Raw genomic sequence first — 16,933 nt, 5'->3', positions numbered from 1 at the left:
GGGGTATTGCACACTGCACTGTAGGCTCTTCACATACCTAATCTCATGTAATTTGCACAATGATCTTGTGGGGCCAGTATTAGTACCTCCCGCTTGTTCAAGGAAGGGGAAGTAAATTGTCCAAGAAAGGGGAAAAGCAGGAGTTTAATCCCAGATCTGATTCTAAAGTCCTTATTTTTTTCCTTTATGACAAGCTGCTTTCTTAAATATGAAGAGTCAAGAGCAGAAGAAAATCATAAAAGATGTCATGAAAGGAGTGAAATTGGATCTGAGTCAGAATGTAACAAGTCCAATTTAAAGAAAACAAAATTATTTACCAGTACCCACTTGAAATTTTCCAGATAATACAATTACCTTAAAACACTTAACTCCAAGAATCTGTCCTTGACTTTTATGTCATTGTTATGTTTTCATTATGTATATTTTAATCCCACAGGGCATAATTATTTAGACTTACCTATTTTATCCTTTTCATCAATCTTTTCTTCTTACAACACTGGGTTTCCATCTAAGTTCATTTTGCTTCTGCCTGAAGACCTAGCTTTAGTATTTCCTTTAATGTAGGCCTGCTTGTAATAATTCTCTCAGGCTTTATGCCCAGATATGCCTTATTTCCCTTTTAATTTTGAAGAGCACTTTTTGCTGGGCATAGAATTCTAGATTGTCAGTTACTTTCTTTTAGCACTTTGAAAATATTCAGTTTGCCTTCTGGCTTTCATTATTTCTCATGAAAAACCAACAATAAGTTTAATTACTGCTCTACTGAAGGTAAGCCTTTTTTCTCTAGCTGTTTGTATGATTTTCTCCTTAGTTTTCATTTACTATGAATGTGACTAGGTTTGGGGGTTTGTTTTAAATTCTACTTGGACTTCTTAATGGGTGACAATGTTTTTCACCAGTTTTGGAATATTCTCAGCTATTATCTTTTCAAAAATTGTTTCTGTTCCATTTTTATCTCTCTTTTGCTTCAGGAACTTTAATTAAATCTTCTCACCGTTTCCTCTGTATCTCCTATCTTCCCATTTGTAGTTTCAAAATTTTTTATCTCCATGTTTTCTTCTGGAAACATTATAATTTATTCTTTATCATTATTTACTCTTTTGGCTGTACTGGGTCTTTAGTTATGGCACATGGGATCTTTAGTTGTAGCATGCAGGATCTTTTCTAATACAAATAACATCTATAGTGTCTTGTACCATATGAGACAATATTGATGTAATTATTGACAGACAATTCATCTTGTAAACAGATGACATAAACTTGTATTGACAAATACTTATATTGACAGTACTATATATGTATTTTCCTTCCTTATGATTTTCTTAATAATATTTTCTTTTCTGCAGCTTACTTTATTGTAGGAATACAGTATATAATGCATATAACATACAAAATATGTGTTAATTGACTATGTTATTAGTAAGGTTTCTGGTCAACAGTGAGCTATTAGAAGTTGAGTTTGGGGAATTATATGTGGATTTTCAACTGTATGGGGAAAGTCAGCTCCCCTGACCCCTACGTTCTGGGAAAACATTTCACTTTATAGGGAGTACACTGCACTAGAAAATAGATCCCATCTGTGAAACATTAGAAAATAGTGTCCCACAGAAGCAACATTTACCAACTAAACTCTGTTATTCATTGATTTAGAGTTACACTGTGGGAGAGCTGATGTTATTTCTACCTATCAAATCTAAATCATTATCTTCATCCAAAAGTACATTTTTATTTGCAGCAAGGTTATAAGATAGATGGTACTTTTTAAATTAATTAATTTGGCCACAGAGTATGTTCAATCTTAGTTCCCTGACCAGGGACTGAACTGTGTCCCCTGCACTGGAAGCAGAGCTTAACCACTGGACCACCAGGGAAGTCCCAATATGTACTTTCAAAAGTACATATTGAAACTCAATACCTGAAAATTGAAATGTGATGTTCAATTACATCTGAAGTTAAAAAAAAAGTATTTAAAAATCAAATACAGCACTTCAATTTCTTTAAGCTATTTCCTTTATTTCAAAGTGTCAAAAAACTAAAGATATTCCGGTACACACACATATACTATGAATCTAAGAATTCAGAACTATGCAAAGAATTTTTCAATATGACTTTACAAATGAAATATTTACACACTTTAGCATAGTGCTTAATACTTATTTTTGAAATCTACTGCTGATGCTACTTCTAAAGAGCAATGACTCAACCAGAAAAATATTAAGGGGACGCCTTTTCTTTTGTAAAGTGCTTATTAGCAGCCATATCCAAAAGCCAGGGTTTTCAGAAATACATAATATTAAAAGGTGCTCAAAGAGTCACTTCTTCCAGAATCAAAAATGCCATTTTGTAACTTTGCACATGTAAATGGATTTTATGTGCATTAATGAAGGATTGCTTTCAATGGCCCTCAACTATATGCCTCAAATCAAGATAGTGCTATTAGCATTAGCAGCGTGAACAGTAACAGCAGAACAAACAGCAGCACATTTTAAACAGATCACAGCAGACTAGAAAAACTGTAACAGCTTTTGGATATGTTACATATCCAAGAGTGAGCCTTCTCTTTCACTCTGTATACATGGTAAACAGTTAAAAAAATAATTAAAAACATTATCTTGTCTCTCTATAAGAACATTTTACAGTGTATGAAGGGATTCAGATTCTTGTACCAATTAAGACAATTCTTGTTTCTATATAGAGCAGCCTTTATATTTTCAACATTTAAAACAAAGCCTAAAAAAAAAAAAAGGAAAGAAAGAAAACCTATTTCCACCAAGATGGTGAGAAGGAATTAACAAATGGAACACCTAACACTAAAACACCTGAGGGAAGAAAACATGAACAATTTTGAATTTTTTTTAAAGGGTTACAACATTCCAAAAAGGAATTCATTTTCAACTGTGAAATATCTGACTTCATTTTAATCATGTATCACCTTCATTTGATATTAATAATTTAGAAAAAAATAAGCATCATCTTAGCTGAACTGCATTCTGTATCAGACTCTACTGACTCATGCCTACAGTACAAACCATTCAATAGTCTTAGAGAAAGCATCCCCTCAGGTCCCTATTTTCTGAATCTTAAGGGTATTTTTACTCCTCCTTTTCCTCTCTTCCAAAACTCCCCATATCTTCCAGGAGAAAATCCCTATTAAAAAAAAAAAATCACAATTTAAATACAGTGTGACATTTGATTTAAAATAGTAATAAATTATAAATTGCCAAATAACTTAATATTTCACAATGCAAATCCCTGGTATAAAAAAGAATCCATCTTGCCCTGAATATAATAAAGCAGTCCAGTGATTTCAAATTACTTATGAAATAAAGGCAAAAATAAGGTGTAAAATACTATTTATAAAAGTCAAGTAAGAAACCAGTTATCATAAATCTTTTTACAAAGATAAATGTGCCTTCCCAGTTCTAAAAATTATTTGGGAGGTTTGTAATTAGTGGTTTCAAAAATGACTTTAAGGAAACTAGAGATGGAATTACATATTAATTGTAGTATATGACATATTAAATATATGTGAAAATTACACTGCAATGATGAGAAATTTAATCTTTGGACCTGCTACTTTTTGGCAAGTACATTTTTTTTTTCAAAGTCTTTGCTATAACTGATTAATTTTTAAATTGTTAGTTTTCAAAAACTTTGCTGTTTGAGATACTATGTTAAACAAGGAGATACAGGAAGCCTCAGTAACAATATGTCTACAAAACAAAACAAAGATTGTTCTTGCATCTTTTGTTATTTTAACAAATACACTTTAAAATAGACAACATTGCTATGCCTGGAAATTAAAAATACCCAAACCCTTAAAAATGGGGTGGAAAAGGAAAGAAAAATTGAAAATTCTTATTTAAAAATAAATCTGAAGTCCTTGCATTTCTTAAGAACTTGACTTGTCAAATCACAGTTTATCTTCTTTTGGACCAAGCTGTGTCTTCCACCATTCATCCATGGGATAAGATGCTGATTCTCCATTCTGCAGGTTTCAATTGGAATTTTCTTGAATGTTTGCAAAGCTTGTACTGGACTTGAGACGTTTCGCTACATAAATCAAAAGTATTAAGTATTTTAACTTAAATTTCATTCTCCAAACATGATAATTCATTATTTTATGTAAACTACAGTGTTCATCTATTAATTCTATGTTTGAATCTGAATCTATTCAATCTTATAAGAATTAAATCTACATCTATTTTTTTCTACTAAACTCAAAAATATAACTTTGCTAGAAGCACATGACTTTGTTAGAAGCAGCACCAAATAAAACAATTTATGTCATTCTAAACCTTACAATCTTAAATATGTTATATAAGTGAAAGTACTCTAGCTAAAAAATGGAAGTGCTATAAAGTATCATAATAAAACTATATATTTAGAAGTCTAATCTAGAAATCCAAATCTAAGTTTCTCTTGAAAGAATTCAATGAAAGAACTCTGCAATGTTTAAAAAAATTTTAAACAGTTTACAAAGAAGAGTTGGATATTACACACATTGCACATAAATGGCTGCTAATAAAATATATACAGTCAATTTTGTTTATGGTGTTGATAGGACTGAGTCATTAAGAGTTAATAAAGAAATTCATGGCTATTGGCTAGGTAATATGTTTTGTTCTTATAGTTAAACATGTTTCTCATGTTCCAGAAATTAAAAACAACCATGCCATAGTGAAGGTAACTTACACTGGATAACTAAGGAATCTCTCTACTTCAGAGGTTCTCAACACTAGAACAGAGGCTATGATTTAGGTTTTCAGTGGTATTCAGGCATCTGATTGTGCTTTTTCTTTTCGTTTTTTGAAAGCTTTGCAGACAACTTTGATGTATGGCCAGGGATGAGAATAACTATTCTAGTTTCTATCAGGGTCTCCCCTGACCACTCTAAAGTACAAGATGACTACATGACTTCCTCAGACCAGTGTATGGCTTCAGACTAAACTTAAAAGGAACTTAAACTAAAAAACAACCTAAGATAATGTCTTCTTAAGCCTTCAGTGGATTTGGGAAGCAAACTAAATCAAAAAAATTTTTTATTATGTTGTTTGATCATTTTTAAATTATTTTAAGTTTGAAATTAAGATTTTAAATGATTAAATATAATCTAGTTTCTAATTATCAAATTCATTAAACCAATCAGGTAGCAGTACCAGTGAGTACATATAACCATTACCCTGTGGCTCAGTGGTGAAGAATCTGCCTACAATGCAGGAGCCACAGGAGATGCACATTTGACCCCTGGGTCGGGAAGATCCCCTGGAGGAGGGCAAGGCAACCCACTCCATATTCTTGCCCAGAGAATGCCATAGACCGGAGCAGGCTACAGTCCATAGTGGTGCAGAGTCAGACAGGACTGAATCGATTTAGCAGGCACACACCCACCTATAACTGTAACTTCTTTGCTTCCTTATTCTCTATCTGATAAATCTCCACATCATCCAAAATTCTACCCCAGGGATCATCTAATGGTAAATTCCAGCATCCCTAATGCCGAGTACATCTTCTCTTTCTCTGCAGTCCAACCACACTTTATGCACTTCTACTACATTTGTTGTAATGATTGGATTATGGTCAGTATATTTTTTGAGGGCATCTACTGTGCCTTGCTCCTTTTTAAATCCCTAATTCCCATAGGACTTGATGAATGGGAATGTATAAAATGGTAGCATAAAGAAAAGCAAATTAAAATTTCCATGAAGTAACAGCACAAGAATTATTTGTTTATGCTACCATTTCCTTAAATTCATCATTTAATTCATAAACAATGCTTCTGCAAAACATCAATAGGTATTATGCAAAGGTCTTATTGTCAAGTTTGGGGGATATAATTAATGTTCAGGTACATTATGAAGCTCATGTAAAGGAATTTTACAGGACTAGTATTATGAGGAACACACTCTAGGAACTGCTAACTTTAAGTATAATGTTCTTTTATTCCACAAATATTTTTGAGCATTTACTATGGGCCATGTACTTTCTAGATGCTGGTGATATAGTGGTGAGCAAGATGAACAAAATCCATTTTCTGATGGAACTTACAGTTGAGTCAGGGTAGACAAACAAATAAGGTAGAAAATAAGTGGAAAAGTTAATTTAAACAGCAATTAAATGCTATTAAAGAAAGATGATATATAAGAACTAAATGAAGGGTGTATTCTTAGGTTGGGGAGATGGTCATAGAAGGCCTTCTTTGGTCATAAAAGGTCTCTTAGGTCTTTGACTTAAGACCTGGATGACAAGAAGGCAGTCAAGGAAAGTAGGGAGGGCAAATATAAGAGCCTTGGAAGGATGGCAACGTGCATGAAATTGGTGTCTAAGAGAAGAAACCTACACACAGCATCGAGTACAGAGAAGGGTGGATGCAAGTAGTTTAGGAAGGCAGATGGAAGTCAGATCAGATGCAACTTGGAGAGCAGACCCTAGAATAAGTTTTTATTTTATTCAGGTGCAACAAGTACACAGGAGGGGTTTCAAATGGGAGAGGAACATGGTAAAATCTGTGTTTAAAAATTCACTCTAGCTGGTATATGGAAAATGGATTGTATTGGGTCAAGAAATTAACGTACAGATATCAGTTAAGGGACCCCTGAATTAGTGCTGACAAGGGACAATATATTTAAGATATATTTTTGGAAATAGGGCTGGCAGTATTTGCTGATGAATTTAAAGGAGTGGAGAAGTGAATATAGGAATGGGGAAATCAAAGAAAAGAGTTAAGAAATAGAAAGACATTAAAAGAAATTAAGAGACAACAAGATTTGTGACTTGTACAACCAGATGAACTCTTATTGTTCAGTTCAGTAGCTCAGTCGTGTCCAAATCTTTGTGACGCCAAGGACTGCAGCATGCCAGGCTTCCCTCTCCATCACCAATTCCAAGAGCCTACTCAAATTCATGTCCATTGAGTCGGTGATGCCATCCAACCATCTCAGACACTGTCATCCCCTTTTCCTCTGGCCTCCAGTATTTCCCAGCATCAGGGTCTTTTCCAATGAGTTAGTTCTTCACATCAGGTGGCCAAAGTATTGGAGTTTCAGTTTCAGCATCAGTCTTTCCAATGAATATTCAGGACTGATTCCTTTAGGACTGACTGGTTTGATCTCCTTGCAGTCCAAGGGACTCTCAAGAGTCTTCTCCAACACCACAGTTCAAAAGGATTAATTCTTCGGTGCTCAGCTTTCTTTATAGTCTAACATTCACATCCATACATGACTATTGGAAAAACCATAGCTCTGATCAGATGGACCTTTGTTGGCAAAATAATGTCTCTGCTTTTTAATATGCTGTCTAGGTTGGTCATAGCTTTTCTTCAAAGGAGGAAGCGTCTTGTAATTTCATGGCTGCAGTCACCATCTGCAGTGATTTTGGAGCCCCCCCAAATTAAGTCTCTCACTGTTTCCACTGTATCCCCATCTATTTCCTATGAAGTGATGGGACCAGATGCCATGATCTTTGTTTTCTAAATGTTGAGCTTTAAGCCAACTTTTCCACTCTCCTCTTTCACTGTCACCAAGAGGCTTTTTAGTTCCTCTTTGCTTTCTGCCATAAGGGTGGTGTCATCTGCCTATCTGAGGTTACTGATATTTCTCCCAGCAATCTTGATTCCAGTGCTTCATTTAGCCTGGCATTTCACATGATGCACTCTGCATATAAGTTAAATAAGCAGGGTGACAACAGACAGCCTTGACGTACTCCTTTCCCGATTTGGAACCAGTTTGTTGTTCCATGTCTAGTTCTAACTGTTGTTTCTTGACCTACCTAAAATTTCTCAGGAGCCAGGTCAGGTGGTCAGGTATTCCCATCTCTTGAAGAATTTTCCACAGTTTGTTGTGATCCATACAGTCAAGGCTTTGGCATAGTCAATAAAGCAGAAATAGACGTTCTTCTGGAATTCTCTTGCTTTTTTGATGATCCAACGGATGCTGGCAATTTGATTAATCTCTGGTTCCTCTGCCTTTTCTAAATCCAGATTGAACACCTGGAAGTTCACAGTTCACATATTGCTGAAGCCTGGCTTGAAGATTTTTGAGCATTACTTTGCTAGCGTGTGAGGTGAGTGCATTTGTGCGGTAGTTTGAGCATTCTTTGGCATTGCCTTTCTTTGGAATTGGAATGAAAACTGACCTTTTCCAGTCCTGTGGCCACTGCTGAGTTTTCCAAATTTGCTGGCATATTGAGTGCAGCACTTTCACAGCATCATCTTCCAGGATTTGAAATAGCTCAACTGGAATTCCATCACCTCCACTAGCTTTCTTCACAGTGATGTTTCCTAAGGCCCACTTGACTTCACATTCCAGGATGTCTGGCTCTAGGTGAGTGATCACACCATCATGGTTATCTGGGTCATGAAGATCTTTTTTGTACAGTTCTTCTGTATATTCTTGCCACCTCTTCTTAATATCTTCTGCTTCTGTTAAGTCCATACCATTGCTGTCCTTTATTGAGCCCATCTTTGCATGAAATGTTCCCTTGGTATCTCTAATTTTCTTGAAGGGATCTCTAGTCTTTCCCATTCTATTGTTTTCCTCTATTTCTTTGCACTGATCACTGAGCAAGGCTTTCTTATCTCTCCTTGCTATTCTTTGGAACTCTGTATTCAAATGGGTATATCTTTCCTTTTCTCCTTTGCCTTTAGCGTCTCTTCTTTTCACAGCTATTTTTAAGGCCTCCTCAGACAGCCATTTTGCCTTTTTGCATTTCTTTTTTCTTAGGAATGGTCTTAATCACTGCCTCCTGTACAATGTCATGAACCTCCGACCATAGTTCTTCAGGCACTCTGCTTATCAGATCTAATTGCTTGAGTCTGTTTATCACTTCCACTGTATAACTGTAAGGGATTTGATTTAGGTCATACCTGAGTGGTCTAGTGGTTTTCCCTACTTTTTTCAATTTAAGTCTAAATTTGGCAATAAGGAGTTCATGATCTGAGCCACAGTCAGCTCCCTGTCTTGTTTTTGCTGACTGTATAGAGCTTCTCCATCTTTGGCTGCAAAGAATATAATCAATCTGATTTTGGCGTTGACCATCTAGTGATGTCCATGTGTAGAGTCTTCTCTTTTGTTGTTGGAAGAGGGTGTTTGCCATGACCAGCGAGTTCTCTTGGCAAAACTCTATTAGCCTTTGCCCTGCTTCATTCTGTACTCCAAGGCCAAATCTGCCTGTTACTCCAAGCATCTCCTGACTTCCTACTTTGCATTCCAGTCCCCTATAATGACAGAGAAGGCAATGGCACCCCACTCCAGTACTCTTGCCTGGAAAATCCCATGGACGGAGGAGTCTGGCAGGCTGCAGTCCATGGGATCGCTAAGAGTCGGACACGATTGAGCAACTTCACTTTCACTTTTCACTTTCATGCATTGGAGAAGGAAATGGCAACCCACTCCAGTGTTCTTGCCTGGAGAATCCCAGGGACAGGGGAGCCTGGTGGGCTGCCATCCATGGGGTGGCAGAGTTGGACACGACTAAAGCAACTTAGCAGCAGCAGCCCCTATAATGAGAAGGATATTTTCTTTGGGTGTTAGTTCTAGAAAGTCTTAAAGGTCTTCATAGAATTGTTCAAGTTAAGCTTCTTCAGCATTACTGGTTGGGGCATAGGTTTGGATTACTGTGATACTGAGTGGTTTCCCTTGGAAATGAACAGAGATCATTCTGTCGTTTTTGAGAGTGGATCCAAGTACTGTATTTCAGTCTCTTTTGTTGACAATGATGGCTACTCCATTTCTTCTAAGGGATTTTTGCCCACAGTAGTAGATGTGATGGTCATCTGAGTTAAATTCACCTATTCCAATCCATTTTGGTTCGCTGATTCCTAAAATGTAGATGTTTACTCTTGCCATCTCCTGTTTGACCACTTCTAATTTGCCTTGATTCATGGGCCTAACATTCCAGGTTCCTGTGCAATATTGTTCTTTACAGCATCAGACTTTACTTTACTTTACTTTATCACCAGTCTCATCCACAACTGGGTGTTGTTTTTGCTTTGGCTCTGTGTCTTCATTCTTTCTAGAGTTATTTTTCCACTGATCTTCAGTAGCATACTGGGCACCTACCGACCTGGGGATTCATCTTTTAGTGTCCTATCTTTTTGCCTTTTCATACTGTTCACAGGGTTCTCAAGGCAAGAATACTGAAGTGGTTTGCCATTCCCTTCTCCAGTGGACCACGTTTTGTCAGAACTCTCCACCATGACCCGTCCATCTTGGGTGGCCCTACATGGCATGGCTCATAGTTTCATTGAGTTAGACAAGGCTGTAGTCCATGTGATCAGTTTGATTAGAGTTCTGTGATTGTGGTTTTCATTCTGTCTACCCTCTGATGGATAAGGATAAGAGGCTTATGGAAGCTTCCTGATAGGAGAGACTGACGGAGAGGGAAACTGGGTCTTGTTCTGACAGGGGCCATGCTCAGTAAATCTTTAATCCAATCAAACAAAGACACTGATCAGAAGTAGTATGTGTCTCCTGCAGCGTTAAATAGATTTGCAAAGCAAATACAATGCTACACTTTAAAGGTACATGAAGCCCTGAAAAAATAGTTTCTCAACAGTGAGGTCCCTGCAATGTTTTGTTATTATTCTAAATAAATGCTTTTAAGATGGATTTATGACATATATACAGAATTCTGACAATTTTCAAAATACTTTACTAAATACACCCATGATAAAGACTCCTTGCATTGTACAAACTGATCTACAAGTAGTCCTTTTTTTTTTTTAAGTCAGATATATTAGAAGTGAAGTTAGATAAATCATGAAGAAATGCCAGAAAAAGATTTACAGGGGAAAAAATTTTATATCATAGGTTCCTAGACTAGGAATGATATTTAAGAGAAAAAAAGCCTGATGTTTTTCTCCAGAAAATATCCTCTTTTAGAAATACTAAAACTACTCAGGGTTAAGCCCATATTTTCATTCTGATAATACAGAAGAAACATATGAGACTTGGAAGTCACTTTTCTTTGGCTGGTTGAAACCTTCTAGTTAGTGCTTTTTCTGCTCTGCCCCATTTGATAGGGAGAAAGGAAAAGAATTAACATATACTGAGTATATGCCATATGTCAAATAACTTTCTTGCAACTACAATTCCAATTTGTTCATAAACAAACTGTCTCTGTGCAAGCTAGTTTCTCCCTAACTGATGCTTGTCTGGTTGTTCTGCCATGGGTAGTTCTGCAAATGGGCCTAAAACTATTTATTTACCTACTATGGCTATTTCAGGTTTGCAAAGCCTTTGCTGCTATTGCTCTGTTGTTGTCAACTTTATTCCAGGGAATCTAGCTTTCTCAACTAAAGCTTCTGAAAGATACTGTATATTAAAGTTTGATTATAAACTCATAAACTTACACATCTCTTCCATTAGTGAACAGAGTTGTAAAAATTTAAAGAAGACAGCTGTTTCAAGCTAATATACCTTGAGCTCTCAGAGTATATATCATTTCTAAAGCAGCCTTAGATTTTTAAAAAAATACAGGTTTTTATCTAAATAAAAGAATAATCATAAAAAGAAACTTACGTAGGATGAGTTTGCGTTTCTTTTGCTCTGAGTGAAGAAAACTACTAAGGTAGAAGACAACAGGTAGAAAGAGAATGAACACAGAAACAGCGATTACAGGCACTGTGTCACTGCAAGGGACTGAACAGTTGAAAGTTCGACTCCAAAGTTTGCGAGTAATATTCATCTGAAATAATAACAAATACTGTTACTCTGTTTTTCATTTGTCTTCAAATTCATATAATTATTTTGTTAATAACAAGAACCCAGAATTTAGACTAAATATACATCCCTAAAAAATTATTAACAGTTGAGGACAATTTCTTTTTGTAGGGAAATAAGCTGGTTCACAATTAGTCACTGTATAAATTTATACCCATACAAAAATCTCATATTCAAAATTCATAATACTGTCCAAAGAATTTCAACCTTTCACAGACTTCAAACACAGAAGAACTAGCATCAATAGAAATATAGTTAAAACTGTGCTTCGTTCATTAAAAAATATTTAAAAGGGTAGCTATGTGAGGTGACAAATGTTAACTTGACTCTGGGAATTCTTTCGCAGTGTATATCAAATCATCATATTGTATACTTTAAATATATAACAATTTTATTTGTCAAATATACCTCAATAAAACTGGGGGGCAAGTGTCACAAAAACAAAATATTTTTTTCATATGTTATCTATGTAATCTCACTGAGCTTGTTGCAATATTTTTAAAATGGAAATAAAAATATCAACTTTATAAGGAGTCTCTTTTTTTTCATAAGGCTTCTCTTCAAGAGATGATATTTATGAAATGCTTAATCTCTTATTTAATATATTATGAAAGATTCATACTCACGGCAAGTAATTTTTTAAGTAGGTAGTATCTAACGAGTCACAGACACTTTATTAAGACAATGTGTGCATGTGTGCTAAGTCCCTTCAGTCACGTCAGACTCTTTGTGACCCCATGGACTATAGCCCGCCGGGCTCCTCTGTCCATGGGGATTCTTCAGGCAAGAATACTGGAGTGACTTGCCATGCCCTCCTCCAGGGATTTTCCAGACCCAGGACTGAACTGGTATCTATCCCTTTCACTGGGAGCTGGGTTCTCTACCACTAGTGCCACCTGTGAAGTCCTTATTAGACAAGATTAACATCTTATTTACCAGCATGCTTTAAATACACTTAGGGGCTGCTGTACCTCGCATTTGTTGAGCTCATGATTTCTGTCAAACAGGCTAAATGATATAAGGAAACTGTCAAATTTAATGTAGAAAACTGTTCTGGCCTCAATTTTGTTTAATCGAGTTTACAAATGGTGCCTTGTAAGTTTGTTGCAATTTTTGCTTATTGCAAGATGAATGTTCTAAAATAGGTTGGTCATGTTGATTTCTTCTGTAATTCAACTTATGTCATAGAACCAATATTCATTTTTCTTCTTTATTAAAATAATTAAAGACTATTATTCTTTTTTATTGGAGGATAAGTTTTATTTTCAATTCTTTTAAAGGAATATAAAAATTCTTTTAAAAATATAAACATTCTTTTATATTATTTTAAAAAGATATTTATTATTTACTTGGAACCTACTAGAAAGCCAAGTATTGACTATTCTAAACATCAGGAACAGCAGTAACAAACAAAAATCCCCATGGTACATCCATATTAAGTGCTTTTTACCATTCTAAATATTACTGATAGACTATGTTCATCTCAAGCTGCTATAATTCACACTCATCATTCTCAAACATTACGTTTACCAATTTTGACCACTAACTATCTGCTTTTTGCCAATAGTTTTTCAATTTCTTTTAACATTTCAATAATCACGCATCACATTCCCATAAAAAGGCATGATCGCCATCTAGTGGTACCCCACGTAAAGGCAGGCTATTCAATGGAGAAGAGTTTTTGTTGACCATTCATTCATTCAACCTATACATGTTACTAAGGGCCTGCTATTTGCCAGGTGCTATTCTAGAAAACTGAACAGTGAACAAAAAAGGACATGAAGTCCTTGTCCTCCTGAGGCTTATATATTTTAGTAAGGAGAGAAAGACTACAAATAAGGAAACAAAACTTTTCAGATGGTAATAGGTACAAAGAAATAAAGTAAGAGCTGCTGCTAAGTCGCTTCAGTCGTGTCCGACTCTGTGCGACCCCACAGACGGCAGCCCACCAGGCTCCGCCGCCCCTGGGATTCTCCAGGCAAGAACACTGGAGTGGGTTGCCATCTCCTTCTGCAATGCATGGAAGTGAAAAGTGAAAGTGAAGTAGCTCAGTCGTAGGAAGTAATTGAGGAATGGCTTCAGAAACATGTACAACAAAACCTAGAGACTTTCCGAATTAGTAACAAGTGCACAAGAAACTAAAATGCAAACATTTAACAATACCCATACCTCTGAAAATGACACTCATCATCAAATTTAAAAAACAAAATGTATAAATGGAGTATAATCAATAAAAATATTAAATCATCATGTTGTATACTTGAAACTAATATAATATTGTAACTCAACTATACTTTAATACAAAGAACCAAATATACTAAATTATCAACTTGCTGATGAAGTATCTGATTAATTTCCATTTTTAGCTTTACATATCAGGATATTCTAACTTACTACTTAGCAACTAGTTATTTCTGGTTGAAGACAGCATATGCAGATTCTAATAATAACACAGAAGGCATATTCAACACTGCAAAACATACATTGTTTCACAAGCAAAGTACTTACTGCATCCTCCACATCAATGCATAAATGTGCTCCAAATTCAGCCTTACTTTCACGTTCATTTATTTTTTGCATTTCACTGTACAGACTACTCAGAATTTTATATGCTTCATGACAGTTTTTGCATACTTCCGAGTAATTTCTTAACTGAAGACTGTGTGTGCTCCCCTAAAATGTCAAAGGCACATGTGATACACGTTACCCATGTAATACACACACTAAACATTGAATTTTAATTACATTTCCTAGAAGAAATAATAGAGTGCATTAAAGTGCTGAGCTGTGATGTGGGGAAGGTTGCTAAACCACTGTGAGCCTTGGTTTTATCACCTATAAAATAGGGATACCCTTACCTGTATTACAGATCCCAAGGAATAAAGACTGATGTATAACACATAGCAAAATGTTTGGCACTTTCTAGTTGCCCCTGAATTTTGAAAACGACAGCACTAGCCACTGTTAACTGAGAACAACACTAGCTCATACACCAAATTAATGATACCTACATACCAAAAATTTCCTAAGTTATCTTGTCATTTATACATCTGCCCTTATCTATCCTACTTTCACCAAATAAAGTATGCTCCTGCCTGTACTGAACTTGAACACTGAAGTCTACCTTATTGAGACAAAGAGGACTTTATTGATGAATAAGGAAAAGGCACCTAAACTACATTCCTTCCTCAACCCTCTCTACCCCAAGGCTTACAATCCAGGCCTTTCTGGTCAACAAAAAGGGACTAATACCAATGAACTGTATAACCTGAAATGAAGGTAATGGGTAATGACATAATGTTAGTGGATTTTAATCTTTTCCACTTCTAGTACTAACACTTATTATTTCAAGAACAAGTTTGCTAAGCAGTTCACACTTTTGTTTTCTGTTCCATTTATTCGTTACCTTGGAGCCTGAAGAAATAACATTAACTGACTACTGGAATGAAAGAAAAAAGAAAAAAGTTAAAGAAATCAAGCTGATGGAGCCTCCACAACATTACCCTCACCATCTGACAGAGAAACTCAGTCTCTGTTCAGTTCTGCCACAAGAAATAGCCCATTGCCTGTTTTTCATAGAACGTACATTTAGCTAAATATGTTCAATCAAAAATTGAGCCTAATGCCTTGACAGAGGAGTATAATTTTGTCATTTATATTAAAACTTAAAATGTACATATCTTTTGACATTGCAATTTCACTTCTAGGAATTTACCAGACAGATAAATATGGATAATACCACCAGCCCTGCCAAGGGCAAGTAGAACCATGACTGACCCCAAAGCCAGCATGCCCTCCTCTGAGGCCCTTGTGGCTGTCATGTCCATATGTCCATGGGTCTTTCTTTGCCCTGAGTAACTCCAAAAGGGGGAACTGCAGCTTATTTGAGCTCGAGTGCTGGGCAGAGGCAGCTGACCACAAACCAGACAGGCAGTTCTCCAAAGAAGTGGGGGAAGAGGACAGCTCGGACCTCGGAAAGACACATGGGGCCAGGAGAGCAGAGTTGGAGACCTCTGGCTCCAGCCAGTCTGGGAATCAAGGGCGAAATCTGAATGCAGGTCAAGAAGCAACAGTTAGAACTGGACATGGAACAACACACTGGTTCCAAATTGGGAAAGGAGTACGTCAAGGCTGTATGTTGTCAACCTGCTTACTTAACCTATATGCAGAGTACATTATGTGAAATGGAGGGCTGGATGAAGCACAAAGCTGGAATCAAGATTGCCAGGAGAAATATCAATACGCAGATGACCTTATGGCAGAAAGTGACTAGGAACTAAAGAGCCTTTTGATGAAAGCGAAAAAGCTGGCCTAAAACTCAACATTCAAAAACTGAAGACAATGGTATCTAGTCCAGTTATTTCATGGCAAATAGATGGGGAAACAGTGGAAACAGTATGAGACTTTATTTTCTTGGGCTCCAAAATCACTGCAGATGGTGATTGTAGCCATGAAATTAAAAGACGGTTACTCCTTGGAAGAAAAGCTATAACAAACCTAGACAGCATATTAAAAAGCAGAGACATTATTATTTTGCCAACAAAGGTCTGTCTGATCAAAGCTATGGTTTTTCCAGTAGTCATGTATGGATGTGAGAGTTGAACTATAAAGAAAGCTGAGCACTGAAGAATTAATCCTTTTGAACTATGGTGTTGGAGAAGACTCTTGAGAGTTCTTGGACTGCAAGGAGATCCAACCAGTCCATCCTAAAGGAAATCAGTCCTGAATATTCATTGGAAGGACTGATGCTGAAGCTGAAACTCCAATACTCTGGCCACCTGATGGGAAGAAGTAACTCACTGGAAAAGACTGGGAAAGATTGAAGGCAGGAGGAGAAGGGGACAACAGAGGATGAGATGGTTGGATGACATCACTGACTCAATGGACATGAGTCTGAGCAAGCTCCAGGAGTTGGTGAGGGACAGGGAAGCCTGGCATGCTGCAGTCCATGGGGTCACAAAGAGTCAGACATGACTGAGTAACTGAACTGAACTGATACCCCAAAAGGACTGTCCTTGTTTGTAACAGTAAAATACTGAACCAAACAAAAATCTCCACCAAATAAAGACTGACTGACTAAATGGTGGCATGTGTGTGCTGCTGTGTTTAGTCGCTCAGTCATGTCTAATTCTTTGCGTCCCCATGGACTGTTATCTGCCAGGCTTCTCCATCCATGGGATTCTCCAGGCAAGAACACTGGAGAGGGTTGCATG

General features: G+C 36.5%; 1 protein-coding gene across 2 annotated transcripts in view; it reads right to left on the bottom strand.

Moving 5' to 3' along the window:
- OSTM1 (osteopetrosis associated transmembrane protein 1) overlaps positions 1,993–16,933 on the bottom strand; it is a 41,021-nt gene continuing 26,080 nt past the window's right edge. Inside the window, exons 4-6 of one of the 2 annotated variants that reach the window (XM_005684598.3) lie at positions 14,229–14,393; positions 11,520–11,685; positions 1,993–4,053 (exon numbers count right to left, since the gene is read on the bottom strand). In XM_005684598.3, the coding sequence (XP_005684655.2) occupies positions 3,998–4,053; positions 11,520–11,685; positions 14,229–14,393 (387 nt within the window). In that variant the 3' untranslated portion in view covers positions 1,993–3,997. The remainder of the gene's footprint in view (positions 4,054–11,519; positions 11,686–14,228; positions 14,394–16,933) is intronic. The other variant, XM_018053099.1, reaches the window with a different exon arrangement.

This window comes from Capra hircus, chromosome 9, assembly GCF_001704415.2.
Source record: "Capra hircus breed San Clemente chromosome 9, ASM170441v1, whole genome shotgun sequence".
NCBI classification, from domain to species: domain Eukaryota; kingdom Metazoa; phylum Chordata; class Mammalia; order Artiodactyla; family Bovidae; genus Capra; species Capra hircus.
Note: the sequence above shows the minus strand (reverse complement) of the source record. Positions and strands in the feature narration are given on the sequence as shown.